The sequence below is a fragment of the Loxodonta africana genome, chromosome 4, assembly GCF_030014295.1.
Source record: "Loxodonta africana isolate mLoxAfr1 chromosome 4, mLoxAfr1.hap2, whole genome shotgun sequence".
NCBI lineage: Eukaryota > Metazoa > Chordata > Mammalia > Proboscidea > Elephantidae > Loxodonta > Loxodonta africana.
In genome coordinates this window covers 168,588,469-168,608,729 of record NC_087345.1, presented here as the reverse complement: position 1 = coordinate 168,608,729, position 20,261 = coordinate 168,588,469, and the positions used below count along the sequence as shown (strand labels likewise).

General features: G+C 42.5%; 1 protein-coding gene across 6 annotated transcripts in view; it reads right to left on the bottom strand.

Moving 5' to 3' along the window:
* Positions 1-2,858: 2,858 nt before the first annotated feature.
* Positions 2,859-20,261, bottom strand: part of APBB1IP (amyloid beta precursor protein binding family B member 1 interacting protein) — a 150,062-nt gene continuing 132,659 nt past the window's right edge. For 4 of the 6 annotated variants that reach the window (XM_064284925.1, XM_064284926.1, XM_023548856.2 and 1 more), the window contains 2 exons: positions 12,685-12,788; positions 2,862-4,446 (listed from right to left, as the gene is read on the bottom strand). In XM_064284925.1, the coding sequence (XP_064140995.1) occupies positions 3,931-4,446; positions 12,685-12,788 (620 nt within the window). In that variant the 3' untranslated portion in view covers positions 2,862-3,930. Of the gene's footprint in view, positions 4,447-7,675; positions 10,429-12,684; positions 12,789-20,261 lie in introns of those variants that run through there. The other 2 variants (XM_023548857.2, XM_023548858.2) reach the window with 2 other exon arrangements.

Here is a 20,261-nt window from a genome sequence, read left to right as displayed (position 1 = left end):
AGTTGGTCTTTGACATGGGTCTTTGCCTGATGGCAACATTATACAAGAACTTTCTGTAGCTATTTTGAGTCATGATACGGGATTACTGTCTTAATTCCTGCATTCTCTTCCCTCCCTCCACTCCACCCCAGCTTTTCCGCTTCCCCTACACTCAAACACCTCCCTAAACTTTTCATAAAAGGAGAGCCAATTTTGCTGTACTTTTAGACTGGTCTAAACAGTCTCACACAGGTATAGGTAGCGTTTGTGAAGAACTGTCAGCAAAACACCAAAGATTCTGTTTCACATTAGTAAAATCTCGTGGAGCTCCTGATCTGGTGGTTGGACCTGTTGAAAGCAAGCTTCTGCCCTGAGATGAGCCAGAATGAGCCCAGATTTCTAAGGTTCCTGACTGAAAGGACCCCAACTGAGGGAGAATCGGACCCAACTCAGAGGCAACAGAGGCATGGAAAGCACAAGGCATTCCACTTGTCCACTAAAATTGTACCAAATATTTTGACCATGAAATCAATTTATCCTCTTCAGTAGCTTTCCTAATATGCTTATCATCAAATGTTAAAACACAAATATTTTGATCATTTTGAACTTTTATTGTTTTTCCTCTATAAAGGTACAGTATGACTAGAAGCTATGAGACCCGTGATTCAATTCAGCTCTGTATGACCTGGGTTTAGAAAATCTTCAGGTCTGTTTCCTTCGCTGTAAAGTTGGGAATATGGTTGAAGTGATACTTTCTGGGGATTTTGTGATACCCATAACAACCACAACTCTCCCTCCTTCCTCCCCAGTGCCCCAGGTCTTTCTCTCTGATCCCCCTTGATCCACAGTGATGGGTAACCTAAAAAAAAAAAAAAAGTTGCCACTGACTGACTCATGGCAACCTGTGTGTCACAGTAGAACCTTGCTCCATAGGGTTTTCAGTGCCTGATTTTTCAGAAGTAGATCTCCAGACCTTTCTTCCAAGGAGCCTATGGGTAGATTTGAACCTTCAACCTTTCATTTAGTAGCTGAGCGTATTAACCACTTGCATCATCGAGGGACTCCAACGGGCCCTTCCAAAAACCAAAGCAAACCTGTTGCCGTCAAGTTGATTCCACTCACAGTGACCCTATAGATAGAACTGCCCCTCCCGGTTACCAAGGCTGTAATCTTTAAGGAAGCGTACTGCCACATCTTTCTCCCATGGAGCGGCTGATGGGTTGGAACCGCTGACCTTTAAGTTATCAGCTGAGTGCTTAACCACTGTGCCACCAGGCCTCCTCAAGGAGCACTTCCTTTATCACGTACTGGCTGTACGTACTTGAAGAGTGATGACACTTTACTCACCCTGGTCAATAAGATTTTCTTTTTGAAAGTTTTCCTTGTTAGGCCAGTCTGTCCTGGCCTCTAGACATAAAAACAGACATAGATGATAGAAATTTGGGAGTTGTGGAGTGACTGTCATCATAGGAACTGAAAAGTAAAGCGACAATGCAGAATGACAATGTTTGTAAAGAGAGAAAAAATGAAGCACATGTACAAAGAGGAAGAGAGACGAGAAATGAGCAGAGAACTGAGTTTCCAGACACCGGTTCTAGGCCCAGCCTCAGAGTCCACGTGCATGTTTAGCCTTGGGTTACTAAGACGCTGCCTCTGAATTGTGTAATGAATCCCTACATTTTGTTTGAGCTTGTGCCAGTTGGTTTTGTTACATAAAGTCAGAATCATAACTAATATAGTGGGTTAGTCATTTCCAAGGTCCCTTCATCTTTAAGATTCTGTGACTCTAAGATGGAGACAGCACTTTTGTTCTCTTCTGTAGATAGTCATAAAGCACCTTCGAAGTTTCCTGCTAAGCAAACCAGGCGGTGATTTTGATCAAGGTAATTAAGATCCAGACAACAGTCCTTATTAAGGATCTTTTGACCTGAGCCTGAAGTGATTGGTTCATTAACCTACGTCAAGAGCAACCTCGACAAGTCTGAATGGCCGCCACATTCTTTTTTTTTTTTTTAACCTCTCCTCAACAACGTTATGCCATTAACATCTTTTCTGTAATGTTCCAGAGGTCTGCATAATTACCAGGTTTTAGTCTGGCTCAGAGGCCCCTGGATGGTCCAAATGGTTTGCACTTGGCTACTAACAGAAAGGTTGATGGTTCGAACTCACTCATTGGCTCCAAGGAAGAAAGGGTGGGTGATATGCTTCCATAGAAATTATAGCCAAGAAATTCCCATGGAACTCAGTTCTACTCTAACACATGGGGATGCCATGAGTCACAATCCACTCAATGGCAATGGTTTTTTTTTTTTAAGCCAGGCTTAGGAGTTCCTGGGTGGTACAAACGGGTAATGCTCAGCTGCTAACTGAAAGGATGGAGGATCATGTCAGAGCTACCTTGGAAGAAAGGCCTGGTGATCTACTTGCAAAAACCAGCTGTTGAAAATCCTATGGAACACAGCTCCACTCTGACACATGGTCGCCATGAGCTGGAATCAACTTGATAACAACTGGCCTTAGTCAAGCTCAGAAAAGCTGTGCTTTCATTGGTTCTGAAGTCAATGGAACATCATAAAACAAAGACACACAGGAAAGAGTTACTGTACATGAGGAAAGATTTAACGTCAAACTTACCTTCAACCCTATTTCCAGCATGTTCTTAAGAAAAATTTAAGAGCACTTTACCGGTTTTAAGTACTAAATACTTGGGTTTGAAAACTGAATGTGTATTCTTGTTTTAAATATAACTGAAACTTGTTTGTCAGTTTAGAGCTTATATGTTCCAACTATCAAAACATAAGATTAATCATCTTCTTTAATTATAAAAATAATGCATTATTTATTTACTTTCTACCTAAAGAAGATTTTGAAGCATTTCACAATAAATAAAATATAAAACAGAATCATGGAAATAAAACTAAAATAAAGATATAAAGGCCTATCAGAAGCCAATTAGAAAAAGATAAGGATACCCAGAATAAATTGGTTATTAAAATTGGTCATTAAATTTATCTCTGAGGTAAAAACATTCCAAATTGAAGAATATATATGATTACCTTTTCCCGTCCCTAAATTTTTATTTAGAAGATTTTTGTAGCATTCTAGTAATCCCACTAAAACCCACTGCCATTGAGTGGATTCCAATTCATAGTGACCCTATAGGACAGAGTAGAACTGCCCTGTAGAATTTCCAAGGACCGCCTGGCGAATCTGAACTGCTGACCTCTTGGTTGACAGCCGTAGCACTTAACCATTATGCCACCAGGGTTCCATTCTAGTAAAAAAAAAAGAAACTCGTAATAGAGAATCCAAATATCTAAATTAAGTATTTTTCCAATTATCACAGTATTCAACCATATATCACAAAAACAGTATATATACAGGACCCCAATCAATCAAGGGCTGAGTCTCAAAGAAACTCAATATACTTGTCCGCTCTCGTTTTCTTCTTTTTCCTCTTCTGAAAATTCTGAAGGTCATTGAGGTGGAGGTGGGAAATATATCTAAGGTCAAGAAGACTTTAGAAGGCATAGTGATTTTGAAAGCGATTGAAAAAAAAGTACATTATAAAATTTTAGTGTTGATAGCTCACTAAATTTATACAATGTTTCTAGAAATACCATTTTCAGGAAGAAAACATTTAACTTTTTATTAACTTGATGCTTCAGAACATGATAAAATAAGTGAACACAAAACATCATTTTACTTGGAAGGGAAGAGAAATTGCATTTAAGTGAAAATATAGAAAAGATATGTACATTTAGACAGATATTATAATTCTGTTAGCTTAAGAATTATGAATGTACTTTGGCGATACTGAAAATTTTTACACCATTTCTAGTCTGAATACGTCAACAGTTTATCTGAAATGAAGAAGGTGTCACAAAAATAAAGTAGCAAAAACGAACCTGTTAGAAATATCTAGCACACACAAATATTTAGATACTGCCCTTAGGACACGTTGCCTCTCTTCTTTTGCAAAGCTTTCATGAGATCTGACATAAAATCTTGCTCCCCACTTTGTCCCCTGATGGGTGCACCCGGGTTCTCTTGCCTCTTTGGGGGAACGGGAAGCTTTCTGGCGACAGTGGGGGGCGGCTGCCTGGATTCTGGGGCCAGGGCGGGTGGCGGCGGGGGAGGAGGCGGTAAAGGCCCCATGTCCGCCGCAGTCGCAGGTGGTGGGGGAGGCACGAAGTCTGGGGGTGCTTCCTGAAAATCCGGGGGCGGTGGCGGGGGCGGGAGCTCGTCCTCCTCCAGGGGCGGCGGCGGCGGCGGGGGCGGCGGCAGAAAATCGTCGGGCGGGGCTGGGAAGGCGCCGGTGGTGCTCTTGGGCTTGGAGGGCAACACCGGGCTGCAGCTGGTGTCTGACAGTCGTCGCACGGGTGGGGGCGGCGGCTGGCTGGACTTGGGAAGGTGACTGGCTCTGGACGCTTTCGGGTCCTGGTTGCTAAGGGCTGGCACGTTCTTCTTAAAACAAAGCAACAACAGCGTTATTCCTACTTCCACAGAGAAGATAAAACAGCCACCGTCTGATGGCACCCACTGACATGTGAAAACAGGAGCCCTGGTGGCCCAGTGGTTGAGCACTTGGCTGCTAGCTGAAGGGTCGGTTGGAACCCACCAACCCACCAGCCGCTCTGAAGGAGAAAGATGTGGCAGTCTGCTTCTGTAAAGCCTAGAAAACCCTAGGGGGCAGCTCTACTCTGTCCTACAGGGTGGCTGTGAGTGGAATCGTGATCTGGGTGATTTAGGTGATGTCAGCCCGTGCAGGACCCTCAGTCATAGTCTCTGAGACTATATAGGTGTTAATGAGCTCATCTTTGGGATAAGGAGGATGACTCCAAATAGTCTTTATATATTACTATGCGTGGGCGCTAATCCCATGTCTTCCATAAATCAAAGACTCTGCCTTACTCTATGAGGTATTTATATTTAGATTGGACATGCATCTTCTTGGAACCCACCATTTGTCTCTAAAAGGGCATTAGCACATAGATCTCAGCTAGCTGCGGTGACCTCAGTCTTTTCCTACCAGCTACGGTTCAGCCTATGGTCCTTGGGTGGCAGCAAATGGTTTGCACTCCTCTACTAATCTAAAAGTTGGCAGGTAGAACCCACCCAGTGGCACCTTGGAAGAAAGGCCCGGTGATCTGCTTCAGTAAAGACTCCTGCCAAGAAAAACCTTATGAAGAAGTTCTACTCTGTAACACATGGGGTTGCCATGAGTTGGAATGGACTCAACAGCAGTGGGTTTGGTTTTTTTGGTTATGGTTCAGACTAAGGCAACTCAAAATGGAAGCAAAATGGCTTTCCTGGACTTCTCACTCACTCCTTAGTTCCAAAGATATGCCACCAGGGTCTTAAGCATATGCAAAAGATAGAAGTTCTTCTTGGTATGGGTTGAGCTGGCTGTGAAGATCAGTTGTCAGATGTAGGTATCTGTAAAATTATTTTGTTCTTGTGCTACATCCTCAATGGCAGACGTGGTTAAACCAAAACCAAACTAAAACAGTTGCCATCAAGTTGACTTTAACTCACAGTGACTCCATGTTTGTCAGAGTAGAACTGTGCTCCACAGGGTTTTCAATGGTTGATTTTTTGGAAACAGACTGAACCTCTGGGTGACTCAAATCTCCAACCTTTAACTGTTTGCACCATCCAGGGACCAGAAGTGGTTAAGGGACCTCCTAAATCTTGTTTGCAAAACCTCCTGGTTTAAGTGTCCTACTTCATTGGGACAAAGAAGATGGAAGGAAAGAAGTGAACTGAAAGAATTCTTTCTGGGCTACAGGCAACCTTTGGGCAAACCTGAGCACAAAGGGTATCTTCCCTGGCAAAATAGTTGTGTTCTCAACCCTTGCTGGGAAATACAAAGTCTCTCCTTGAGTTAGCATTCTGAGAAGAAAGGTCCAGGACTTGGGCCTCTAGACCAAAACCAGTTGCCTTCAAGTCGATTCTGACTAATAGCAGCCCTACAGGATGGAGGAGAACTGCCCCATAGGATTTCCAAGGAGTGGCTGGTGGATTCGAACTGCTGACCTTTTGGTTAGCGACCGAGCTCTTAACCACTGCACCACCAGGGCTCCTGGACCTCTAAGGAGGAGCCAATTATAACCTTTACTCCTTCTGGCACAACAGCTTCGGGAAAGGCAGTGGGGTAGACCAGGAATCAGGAGACATGGTCTTGGATTTTCCTTAACTGTGTGAAAGTCCTGGCTGGTTAATCAAGTATAAAATGAGCATCACGATACCTGTTACTATCTATGTCTCAAGGTTAGGGTGAGAACAAGCGAGATAAATATTTGAGTTAGTTCTGGAAAGTAATGTCTTAATGTATGTGCTGTTGGAAGGAACCAGGACATGAAACTTGGCTAAAGGTTAACAGAGGCATACCCCTGGGGGGCACAAATGGTTAAGTGCTTGACTACTAGCTGCAATGCTGGCGGTTAGAACCCACCTGGAAGCACCTCAGAAGAAGGGCTTGGCGATCTGCTTCTGAAAGGCCGTAGCCTTGAAAACCCTAATGGAGCAGCTCTACTCTGCACACATGGGGTCCCCGTGAGTCGGAGCTGATCCCATGGCAACTACCAACAACATCGTTTACAGAAGACATGAGATTAGCACCTACGTGGAGTAATGTTAAAGATCATTTGAAATCATCCTACACCTGATGACTGTAAAACTAACTGAGCTTCAAAACCAGCCCAACTCATACCAAGGAGAATGTTTATCTTTTGCATTTGCTTATTAGGACCCTGGTGGCATATCTTTGGGAACTAAGCAGTGAGGGGGAAGTTGTTGTTAGGTGTCGTTAAGTCAGTTTTTCAATTCACAGCGACCCATGAGACATAGTAGTGGAACTGGCCCTTAGGGTTTTCTCGGCTGTACTCTTTATGGGAGCAGATTGCCAGGTCTTTCTCCCACGGATTGGTTGAATAGATAATAATAATTTAGATTTATATAATCCAACTTCCCCAAGAATTTTAGGCAGCTAAATTGAATCCTCCTCTGTTTTAGTGATGACTATCATTCAATTTACATTTTATCAGGCTGCCATTTTCTTTCTTTCTTTGCTTAATAACCTCTTACTGCTGAAGATTAAATTTAGAAGATTTTTTTTCCCAACAAAGTACCGTATATGATTTTCTATTTCATTTAGTTTATTTACTTAGCATGAAAAGCTAATTATTTGGTGATGTATTTTTGTCTTTTTTTGATTTCAGAACAGGCAGCTTGGGAATTGATGTTCATACACAGTTCAGTGATGTCTATTCTGGGGTTCTTTTGTTGCTTCCAGCGTTTTTAAATGTTTCTCTTCAATTATCGTTATAGAAATCATTAAAATAATAACAGCTGAAATTACATTGCATGATGAGGTTATCAGACCGGAGAAGACAAGAAAATTAGAGAAACACAACTTTCAAAGATCTACAATAGTTTTCAAAATTGTAAGAAGTTCAATAAAGACCAAGACAGGATTGTTTCTACCACCGGCTAATGGACAAAATACAGGAGAGAAGGAAGCTAACCATACTAACTGCATGGCTGGGTAGTAGGCTATTGTCAGAATTATTTAGGCTTGTTTTGAATCACACATGCGAAATATTAAATGGGACTTTGATGTTGTAAGTGTGATTAGTAACTAGTTTACAATTACTAGTTACAATTATTAGATTTAAATCGATCATCATTAACCTACTTAAAAAAAAAAGCTATGGAAGATGTTATACCCATTTGGCTTTTTTTTTTTTTCTTTCTCCTCACTGTTTGCTATTCTAAAAAATTGTGGGAAAATACACATAACATAAAATTCACAGTTTTAATCATTTTAAAGTGTGAAGTGTAATGGTACTTAGTATATTGACAATTTCATGCAACCATTGCCACTATCTGGCTCCAGAATGCCCCAAAAGGAAGCCCAGTGTACATGAAGCAGTCACTCCCTGTCCACCCTCCCCCAACCCCTGGCAGCCACTAATCTGCTTTCTGTTTCTATGGATTTGCCTATTCTGGATATTTCCTCTAAAGAGAATGATACAGTATTTGGCCTTCTGTGTCCAGCTTCTTTTACTTAGGGTAATGTTTTTAAGGTTCATCCATGTTGTAGCATGTACCAGTGTTTCATTCATTTTTACGGCTGAATAATATTCTGTTATATGGCTATGGAAACCCTGGTGGCGTAGTGGTTAAGTGTGACGGCTGCTAACCAAAAGGTCATCGGTTCAAATCCACCAGGCACTCCTTGGAAACCCTGTGGGGCAGTTCCACTCTGTCCTATAGGGTCACTGTGATTTGGAATCGACTCTATGACAACGGGTTTCAGGTTTTATATGGATATATCACATTTTGTTTGTTCATTCATCAGCTGATGGACACATCTGGGTTGTTTCCACCTTTTGGGCATTGTGAGTATTGCTGGCTACGAACATTTGTGTGCAAGTTTTTTGTATGAATACCTGTTTTCAGTTATTTTGGACACATGGCACTTTGTGGTTAAGTGCTACAGCTGCTACCCAAGAGGTCAGCAGTTCAAATCCACCAGGTGCTCCTTGGAAACTCTATGGGACAGTTCTACTCTGTCCTACAGGGTTGCTATGAGTCGGAATCGACTCGATGGCAGTAGGTTTAGGTTTACCTAGGAATGGCATTACTGGGTCATATGATAATTTGTTTAACTTACTGAGGAACCGTCAAAGTGTTTTCCACAGCAGATGCACCATTTTATATTCCCTCCACAATGAATGAGGGTTTCAATTTCTCCACACCCTCACCAACACCTATTATTTTCCTCTTTTTTTAAAAACTTCTAGCCATTCTAGTGGGTGTGACATGGTATCTCATTGTGGTTTTGACTTACATTTCCCTGGTGGCATAGTGGTTAAGTGCTATAGCTGCTAACCAAAGGGTTGGCAGTTTGAATCCACCAGGCGCTCCTTGGAAACTCAATGGGGCAGTTCTACTCTGTCCTATAGGATCGCTATGAGTCGAAATCAACTGGATGGCACTGGGTAGTAGGTAGTGTAATGACTAATGGCTGTGAACATCTTTTCATGTGTCACTGTTTGCTTTTAAAGCTTCTGATCAGCTGAAGCTTCCAACTCTTCCACACATTAACTGCTGATAAATGAAATCTCCACCATACTCAATAAGAATAAAAAAAAATTAGGTGCAGTTTATTTCTGAAATTGTGAAAATACTTAATATTTGACTTTATATTTATTTAAACTTTTTCTTATTAGGTTGAGAAGAGCATTCCAGACTATTTGGGTCATTTAAAAAATCTTGATTCTCTTACCTATGATATTAGTCGGCCTCCTTACATATTTGATGAACATTCTTTGTATGTTTTAATCCACTGCACTAATAAAAGTGTTAACTGGACTAAACTTGGTAGCATTAGAGACCTTTTTCCAGTCTGGTTGTCTTCAAAAAGCTTCAATTTTATCTTATGTGCTATATTTTACAACATTATTTATAGTGACAGCCTTGAAGATTTATTAAATACTCTATTTAAATGACGAAACACTGTGATGGGCATTTCCCCCCATTTGAATCAATGAACGTGTACTGTTGACTTCCTCTCTGCTAGATTTTGTGTTAGATGCTGAGAACACAACAATGACCAAGATATTATTCTTGTCCTAAAGGGCTCACAGTCTAGCAGGGAGACAGACACTAACTACACTAACTACAAATCAACGTATGTATAATTAAACGTCCATCATCCCTAATTTGTATTGGGGGTGTGCATGTATATTTAATATATAATAGATTGTATAATATACATTATATTATATCTTAAAGAGCCCTGGTGGCACAATGGCTAAGCGCTTGGCTGTTAATCGAAAGGTTGACGGTTCAAACCCACCCAGTGACTCCGTGGGACAAAGGTCTGGTGACCCACTCCCGTAAGGACCGCAGCCAAGGAAACCCTGTGGGGCAGTTCTGCTCTGTCACATGGGGTTGCTATGAGTTGAAATAGACTTGATGGAACCAAGTAACAACACATTATGTATTACAGGTATTAATGAAGTATAGTGGAACCCTGGTGGCACAGCGGTTAAGAGCTTAGCTGCTAACCAAAGGGTCCGCAGTTTGAATCCACCAGTTGCTCCTTGAAAACCCTATATCCTATAGGGTTGCTATGAGTTGGCATCGACTCAATGGCAAGGTTTTTTTTTTTTTTTTTAATTGAGACTCCAGAGAAGAACAATAACAAAGATCCGTTGCTGACGAGTCGATTCAGACTCCCGGTGACCATGTGTGTCAGAGTAGAACTGTGCCCCACGGCATTTTCAATGGCTGGTTTTTCAGAAGTAGATTATCAGGACTTTCTTCCAAGGCACCTGTGGGTGGACTCAAACCTCCCATCTTTTGGTTAACAGCCAAGCATGTTAACGATTTGCACGATCCAGGGACTCCAAAGTAGGAACGAACGATCTTCAGAGTCTAGAGAAAGGGATTTATTAATTCTTCATGGGGAAAAAGAGAAAGGAGAGCGACACAAAAGAAATATTTGATGTGGGCCTTGAAAGACATGTAGGATTTTTGTTAGATAAGTGGGTGGTGGAGATGGGAAGACATTCTAGTGTGGAGAAACAGTAAGAGCAAACCACAGACAAGTGAATGTCTCTGGAGTGGTTCAGGAATAGCCATTAGTCTAGTTTGGGCGGTGTGCCAGGTTCAGGGCAAGAGACAAGGCAGTGTATGGAGGGTCTCTACTGCCAAGTTGAGAAATTTGGGCTTTATCATGAGGCGAAGGGTAATGATAAGTCTTTAAGCAAGAGAGTAAGTAACATGATCAGATTTATCAACTTTGTAACCTGTTATGGATTCAATTGTGTCCTCCAAAAATATGTATCAACTTGGCTAGGCCATGGTTCCCAGTATCGTGTGGATATCCACCATTTTGTCATCTGACGTGATTTTCCTATGTGTTGTAAATGATAACCTTTATGATGTTAATGAGGCAGGATTAGAAACAGTTATGTTAATCAGTATCAGTCTATAGGTTGTATCTTGAGTCAATATCTTTTGAGATATAAAAAATTGAGTAGAGAGGAGAGGGATCTCATACCACCAAGAAAGCAGAGCCAGAAGCAGGTGTGATCTTTGGACCTGGGGTCCCAGTGCTGAGAGACTCCTAGACTAGGGAAAAACAGATGACAAGCACCTTCGCCCAGAGCTTAGAGAGAAAGAAAGCCTTCCCCTAGAGCTGGTACCCTGAATTTGGACTTCAAGCCTACTGGACTGTGAGAGAATAAATTTCTGTTTGTTAAAGCCACACACGTGTGGTATTTTTGTTAAAGCAGCACTAGATAACTAAGACATAACCCTACTACAAAGGAAATGAATTCAACTTAGCAAAATTTATCCTTAGTGAACCCACGTTGGTTCTAGTATTAACTGAACATTAATCATCTGCTTAATAAGCATTTTAATCTTTTTTGTGTGTTTGTTTTACCTTGCTTCTTCAGGTCTATGTAGTTCCTGACTGTTGCTTTGAACTTTTGACCACTTACCTTTCTTTTTCTTAGGCGCGTGTGTTCTGCTTTCTTTTGGACTCTTTGTTGACCTAGAGCTTGCTCTGACCTTTACTATTTAATGTAGACTCTGACTCTGCCTTGATTGCCTGATTCTCAGCCATGGTGATACCCTGACCCTCAGTCCTGGACACACCTCCACTCTGCACTGCCCATCTATTTCAGTTCTCCAAGTCTGCGGTGACCACTGGGTTTCCTGTTCTGCCTTGGATCTAGCCTGGCCTCTTCTTTCGTGCTGCCATCTTTACTTCAGCACTTCTAGCCTAGCTCCCTGACCCACAAGTTGTACCTGTTTGCATATTTTGGTTCCAGTTCTGGCAATAAAATGTATCTCTCCTTTCTAGAAGCGACAGTGTAGTTGAGGAGATAGGACTAACACATTTATTTAAGTTATAATTGATTGACAAATTGGATGTCGTTCTGTTATTGTTTTAAGATGTGGTTTCTGCTCCATCACTCTGAGGGTGTATGTAGACATTAATGAAAAATATAATTAACAAAAATGCTTATTTTATAGTGTAACCCTTTTAGTAATTATCTAATCTGGTTCTGGGGCCCAGTTAACACTCACTGAAGAGCTTCTGACTAACTGGTTGCCCCAATTTATTCAGGAAAAAAATGTGGAAAATCCCAAGAGCTTAAAACTCATGTGCCACTTTCAGAGGATGCTAAAAACACTTGATTAAACCCAGAAAAATTCACTTCCGTCAAAATAAATGTAACTAGATAAAAAATACGTATCAACTTCCATCATTAAAAAAAAAATTGTTGTACTTTCTCAAAGCGGTGTTACCTTTCAATTCTGGCCTATATTACTTGAAGATAAAAAATATAAGCATTTACCTAAATGAAATTATGGTGACTTCTTAGTTGTTAGAACTCTACTTTCTCATGTTAAAAGTTATGAGAACACTGCTTGTTGATAGTTGCTGTTGAGTCAGTTCTGACTCATGCTAACCCCACGTGCTGCAGAGTAAAACGGTGTTCCACAGGGTTTTTCAGGCCGCAAACTTTTGGAAAAGCCTGTCTTCTGAGGCGCCTCTAGGTCCAACTGCCAACCTTTTGGCCATTCACACCACCCCAGAATGCTGCTAGTGATTTAGAACACGGACTCCTAGGGGACAGCTGGGTAGGGTGTATGTAAATCACTCTTTGGCCTTACCTTGGTCGGTTCCACCTGTCTCTTGGCCTCAGCAAGAACAGCACTAACAGAATGTGCAGCCTGGGGAATCTGACCATTGGGCTGAGCAGCGTCGGGTTTAAGTCCTGGGAAGGAAGAACAGAAAAAGAAGACTGGGCAAGGCATTTTTAACATTCTTGAAAGTTAATCTGAAAACAGAAAGTAGTTTATATCTCCAAAGCTAAAGAAAAAATATCTCGGGTTCTATGGCAAAACTTTACATGGGATTCAGCAAAAGGTTCAGGGAAGTGAATACTTTATAAAGGCTATATAGTAAGATCTGGATTAACTGGGGGCCTGGAAAATAGCATGTCCTGCTATTTAAAACTTCCTGGTGACTGAAGAATAAACCCTGAAAATCTCTTTGTTTTTAATTCTTGTGGTTGATGATTTTTTCTGAAATGTATTTTTCCAGTTTCATACCATACTGAGTACAGGAACAACTTTTGAACATTATCCTCAACAAAAAGTACTGAGGACACAGAAAGTAGGCACAGGGGTTGGGCAAAATGTGTAAACTCCCAGATATACCCTGGAATTAGATTTTTTCCCCTAAAAGTCCTGATATTCACTCATTTTGTTTCCCTTTGCCTCCTCCCCACCCAAAGGTGAGGTTTCACAGTGAGAATCAGATAGAAGATGTATGTTCATTTGTGTGGCTCCAAGGAGAGAGTCCTGAAGGAAAATGGAGGTGGGCAAAATGTCCACACGCCAAGGCCATCTCTCCCATGACTGAACCACAGAGCTCCCATCCCCGGCCCACATTATTAGGTTTTTTATTCCTTATCTAGTGAACACAAAACATTGCTTTAGCTATTATTCCAGCAAATATTTACAAACTGTTTACTTACCTTTTCAAATATTTTTCTAATAATTTGATACACACATTGACCTATGTAACAACTATTAAGAAGGCTGTTAATGATTTTCAGGAGATTGGAAAGAGGAAGGGAAAGTTTGATGAGGAGTGGGATACTTATGTAGTTTAAGTATCTCTCCACAAATTAAATACAAAAGTGAAAATCTATACAGTAGAGATTGGACAACACCTTAAGCAGGTGATCAAAATTCCTGTTTCCAATAAGGGGCAAATAGACAATGTATGCTTCTTCTTATGATACCCTGAAGAGGACCCAAAAGCACTGACGTAGTATTCCAGCCAAAAATGCCAAAGTGTATATATGAATTCTGAGGAAGCATCAGACAAAAACAAATCGAGAGATATCCTATTGAAGAGTCCCTGAGTTGGAGCAAAGAGTTAATGAATGCGCTTGGCTGCTAAAAAAAGGTTGGAAGTTCAATTCCACTCAGAGGCACCTCAGAAGAAACGCATGACGATCTACTTCTGAAATATCAGCCATTGAAAACCCTGTACACTTCTAATCTGACACTCATGGGGTTGCCATGAGTTGGAATTGACTCCATGGCAACTGGTATTCTTAAAAAATGCTAGTAACTTGATAAACAAGGGCAGGCTGAGGAACTACTCCAGATTAAAGGAGTCTAAAGAGACCTGATGACTAAATGCTGAATCTTGTATCAGGAAAAAATACTGTTATAAAGGACGCTATCAAAACAACTGGCAAGAGTGGACTATGGACTTTAGTTTAGATGAAATTACTCTACTGATAACGTATCTCCTGCATTTGATAACTGTAGTTGTTATCCTAAAAAGGAAATACAAGCTGAAGATTTAAGGGGTTGTCTTAGTTATCTAGTGCTGCTATAACAGAAATACCACAAGTGGGTGGCTTTAACAAACATAGATTTATTTTCTTATAGCTCAGGAGACTAGAAGTCAAAATTCAGGGCGCCAGCTCTAGGGGAAGGTTTCCTCTCTGTGGGCTCAAGGGGAACGTCCTTTTCTCTTTTCAGTTTCTATTCCTTGGTGATCATGTGGCATGTCCTCTGTCTTCCCCCATTTCTACTGTGTACAAAGTAAACAGAAATTAAAGTTGAGTATTGAAGACTATTGGGGGAAATTCCTTTAAAGGGCAAAAATACTTTCGTTTTCCTTCTTTTGCCCAAATATATACACAGGCTGATTTCTCGGCAACATACTGCACATTTTTATGCAACTACAATGTCCTGGTCATTACCAGTCTGGGAGAACAAATGAATCACCTTTATAGTAATATCCCAAATGCTCTAAGCTTCCATTCCATGTACCAGGAAGCCGAATATTTTCCATGGGTTCTCTGTCCCATCTTGAGACAACTCAGGGTACTTATTTGTATATGTTACATATATATTCTGTAGGTGCCATCGATTTGGGATCTAGTTTGTCCTGGGCTCACTCAGTGTATTAGTAACCCCAGTGGACAAGTGGCAAGAAACCAGTCTCTCCCATTCTCTCTAGGGGTCCTCAAAGGAATTAGGGGTTGGAATTTAGCAAACATGCATGAGCCCCAGGAGTTTTACAGTGCAATTCAAGTGCATTTCAAGGCAGGGACTGATCCCTCCTCCCATTTTTAACCCATGTGGTTTGTGAAGGGCTGGTCCCACCATCCACCTTGCCAAGGGCACATAACTCAGGCCTGGCAAATTGGAGGAATGGGCAGGAAACAGCCCTCCTGGGACTTTTTCAGGAAAAGGGCAGTCTCTTTCTACCATGATTTTTCGCTATGTGGAAAACATAAGCCTAGAGCTGTTAGTGGCAATCCTCGCCACCCCATGGGATGGTCTGCCTAAGAATAAAACAGTGTCCTGATGACAGCTTTTAAATCCCTGGATCTCACTGTGCCTGAATCAGTCTATCCTTGAACTTCCTACTTTTGTGAGTTAATAACCTGCAATCCCCAATTTCTTTTTTTGCTTAAACTGGATTGAATTGGATTTCTGTCAGTCACCATATAAAGAATCCTGACTTAAATTGGTTCCTAAAGTCATAATTTTATAAGTATTGAAAAAGCTTCCAAGGCTATTCCCTAAATATGAAATTAAAAGCTGCAATTTATCTGGGATAAATTGTTGTCGTTAGCCGCCAACGAGTCAGCCCTTGATTCAGGGCGACCCCATGTGCAATGGAAAGAATTGCTACCCAGTCCTGTGCCATCCCTGTGCTTGGTTGGGGATCAGACCGTTGTGATCCTTAGGGTTTTGCATTGGCTGATTTTTGGGAAATAGATCACCAGGCCTTTCCTGCTAGTCCATCCGAGTCTGGATGCTCGTGGAAACCTGGTCAGCATCATAGCAACACACGAGCCACTGCTGACAGCTAAGTGGTGGCTGCACATGAGGTACATTGATCAGGGATAGACCGGGGCTCCTGCGTGGAAGGCAAGAAGACTACCACTGAACCACTGCTGCCCCATCAGGATGAAGTACTTGCTGTTATACACTTTGATATTGAACAATGCCTGTTTTTTTTTTTTCAGCTGGGTAATCATAGCCAGAAATGCGCTGATCACACATGGTGTATGACTCCCAGCCACAGCCCTTGCTCTACTTCTGTTTCTCCAGGACTCTGGTTCAATGGCATGGAGAATGAAAGGGCGGGAGAAGGAAAGGGTGGGAGAAGAGGGAGGAGTTGGGCAGAATGGGGTTCTAGATTCCCAGCCCAAAACTGCTAAGTAAAGCTGAGGAGGCGTTAGACAGCATGGGACCAGGGCTGATGGCCACCAGTCCCAGTGGAATGATTTCACAGCAAGGCCTCTCCACGAGAGCACAGGAAGGGGCAAGGTGCGAGCGTGGCAGCACACCTCAGCGTGGTCTTGTTCCTATCCTGAGTGGTTCCATGGGTCTGGGAAATCACTACTCTCCTGAGCAAGGGCTCGGGGTAGAGTTGCAGGGGTGGACAAAGGGGGCTCCCCAACCAGTGCCCAAAACAGCCTGAATAAATACAGTCGGCCAGTAACTCCTCTCACTCCAAGGAATAGTTTTTTTTCAAGAGTATCACTGAGGTTCACCTTACCTGTTTTTTTTTATTTTTGGGGGGGCATGTTGGAGGAAACATGTAATGTGATTTTTGTCCTGGGTTGCTAAAATGGACATGCTATTTTGTGAGAGCCCTTCTGATTTTGTGCAGTCAGTTCAGGCGGACAGGAGGCTTTAATGGTATTAAACAAGAACAGGATTTTAAAAGATGGCATTGTTTCAGGCACACATTAGGATGCTAAGACTAGTGATTATGTATGTGTGTGTGTACGTCTACACACACACACACGCACATACATATAAAAATGGGGTCGCCATGAGTCAGAATTGACTTGACAGCAATTAACAACAACAACATGTAAGTGAGAAAGTCCTTGGGTGGTGCAAACAATTAGCACACTGGGCTGCTAACTGAAAGGTTGGAGGTTCAAGTCCCCCCAGCAGCACCTTGAAAGAAAGGCCTGGTGATCTACTTCCAGAAACCCTATGGAGCACAGTTCTATCCTGACACATATAGGTTTGCCATGAGTTGGAATCGAATTGACTGGTTTTTGTGGCTACAACTCAGAAGAATAAACTTCACCTTCTATTTGAAAGTTGCTCCGTTCCGTTGCTCCGTTCCTTCCAAGTTAGTCACTAATGTACCTCTTTAGATCTTAAAATCCCACACAGCAGCTGCTCACAGCAACAAATTCTAAGGCGTAAAGTGAAAGTTTAGACTGAGGGTTTTCCCTCCAGGTGCTCACAGAAGCACTTTATTAATAAGCAGTGGTAGCTCCCATGATGGTTTATAAGAATGTCACAGTACATTTGTTCTCTGTAGGGCCCGTGGCTATGACAGAGGCGAAGGATTCATGATAACCAAGGCTCTACAACAGCACCAATGTGGCTTAATTTACCATCTAGGAAGGGACGTTTCACTGGGTGCAAAATCCCTTTTTAATCAATGGAAATCTCATCTGGCTGCTACAGTGGTGTTCTTCAAATATTGGTTCTATGCAATTAAGAGGAATGGATCTAACATTTATTGAGCCCTTGTTTTTTTAGGTACTAAGGTCATTCACATACACTATTTTATTTCATCTGCAGAGAAACCTTGAAAGGTACTAATTTATTTTTTGATTTGCTGTCCCAACCATCTTCTGACCATCCATCCATCCGTCCAACTAATTTTAACTGCGCACCTATTATCAGCCAGGCATTGTGCTGGGTGCTGGGGATACCACGATTAACAGGACAGAAACAGTCCTGGACCTCGTGATTTCCTGAGAGTATAAAGGGGAGGAGAGACGCTGAACTAATAATCATATAGATTATGAATTAGAGCTACTTTGCTAAGGCAATTCGTCTGAAACCTGAAGGATGGGTAGGAGTTAGACATGTGAAGCATGAAACATCATAAGCAGAGGGAACAGCATCTGTGAACCTGAGGGAGGGTGGTGCTTGGGGCTTTGAAGAACTGGGGCAAACGAAAGGCCATGATGGCAGGAGCAGGAAGACAGAGGGGAGGAAAGAGGCAGGAGAGGTGAGTAAGGCTCACATGCTGCATGTCTGGTCAGCCAGGATAGGATTGGGCTTTATCTGGGAGCAAGAAGAAGCCTCTGAAGGGCTTTAGGGAGGGGAGAAGTCAAATTCACATTTTAAAAGGTGTCTCTGGCTGCAGAACATTGTCCGACTTGCTTGTTTTGGACACATCATCAGGAAGGTCCAATCACTGGGGGAGGACATCATGTTTGGTGAAGTAGAAAGCCAGTGAGGGCGTGGCAGACCCGTCATGAGATGGATTGGCACAAGAGCTACAACGATGGTCTCGAACATGCTGGTGATTGTGAGAGCGATGCAGGAACGTTCCGCGGTACATAAGTCACCGTGGGTCAGAGTCGACTTGAGGGCAACTAACAACAACTGGCTGCAGAAAGGAGAATAGAGGAAGAGATGCCTACAATGGCAGGGTCCAGCTGGATGTCACTGCATCAGGCCAAATGGAAGATCATGGTGGCTTAGGTGGCAATGGAGATGGGCAGAAGTGGACAGACCTGACAGAGATTTAGAAACTAGAATCAGCAGGGTTTAGGACTGAATGGATTTGGGGGCAACTGGACAGGTATCATTTACAGAGACAGAGAACAACAATAAAGAGCAAATTTAGAGGGCAGATGGGGAGTTCATGCTTGCAGACGTTGAGTTTGAGGTGTCTGTGATACATCCAAGTGAAGATACTGAGAAGACCATTAGATATATGGGTTGGGATATGTGGTACAGATGTCTGGGTTGGGATTTATATATTTAGGGTTGGTCAGCACGTAGGTGGTAACGAAACCGTGGGAGTATACAAATCACTTAGGGAGATAACGTCAGATAAGGAAAGAAAAGAGTCAGTACTGACTGAACTTTGGGAAATGCCAGCATTTAAAGCGGCGTAGTGGTACAAATGGTTAATGCACTTGGCTGTTAACCAAAAGGTTGGGGGTTCAAGTCTACTCAGAGACACCTTGGAAGAAAGGCCTGGTGATCTACTTCTGAAACATCTGCCATCGAACCCCTATGGTTCTACTCTGACAGACACGGGGTCGCCATGAGTCAGAATGGACTTGATGGAACAAGAGAACAGCAATAAGAGAAGAACAGTTAGCAGAGGAGGCTGGGAAAGAACAGCCAGAGTGTGTGTGGGGGGGCAATCTGGAGTATGTGGTATCTCGAAAGCCAGTAGAGGGGATTATTTTAAGGAGGAAGAGGTCAATTGTGTTGATGTTGTTGACAGGTCATATAAAAAGAGGAGTTTATAATAACTGGATTTAGCAATGTAGAGGCTGTATAATAAGCACTTTAGTGCTGGTGGTGCAGTGGTTAAGAGCTCAGCTGCTAACCAAAAGCTTGCCAGTTCAAATCCACCAGCTGCTCCTTGGAAACCCTATGAGGCAGTTCTACTCTGTCCTATAAGGTCACTATGTGTCAGAATCAACTTGACGGCAATGGATTTATGGTTTTTGGTAGTAAGAGCATTTTTTGTGGGGGAGCAGAGGCAGAAGCCTGACTGAAATGGGATGGAGAGTGAATAGCAAGTAGAAAAGCGGAGAAGGCAAGCGTGGTACACCCTTTAGAATGGTCTGGTTGTGAGAAGGGGCAGTAGCTGGAGGAGGGCATAGGGTCCTTGGAGGGTTTTTTAAGTTAGTTTGAAGAGGGGAGCGATGCTGAGGAGCAGGGTCTGGTAAAGTAGGAGAGACAAGGTCCTTGTAAAGGCAGGAGAGAATGGGAAGCAGAGCACGAACGGAGAACTGGCCTTGTGAGAAGGCTACAAGGAAAGCAGGTCAGGATGGGGGGATGTGCAGGTAAGTCACTGGGTTTGGTGGTGGGAACGTAAGGGGGTTCTCCTTTGATGGTTCCATTTTTCTCTGCTGAGAGTAAAGGAGTCAGGGGTTGGAAGTCTGAGGAGAGTGATAAAGGTCAGAAACTATCAGGGAAGGTAGGAGGTTATATTACCTGGAGTAGGGTTTCTCAACTCCAGCACTACTGACATTTTGGGTCAGAAAATTCCATGTTGTGGGGGCCGTCCAGTGCACTGTAGGATGTCTACTTGTAGCCCTGGCCTCTACCTGCCAGATGCTAGTAGCACCTTCTCCTACTCGAGTTGTGACAACCATCTCAGGCCGGGAGTTTAAGCCACATGCTCTAACTTGCTCTCC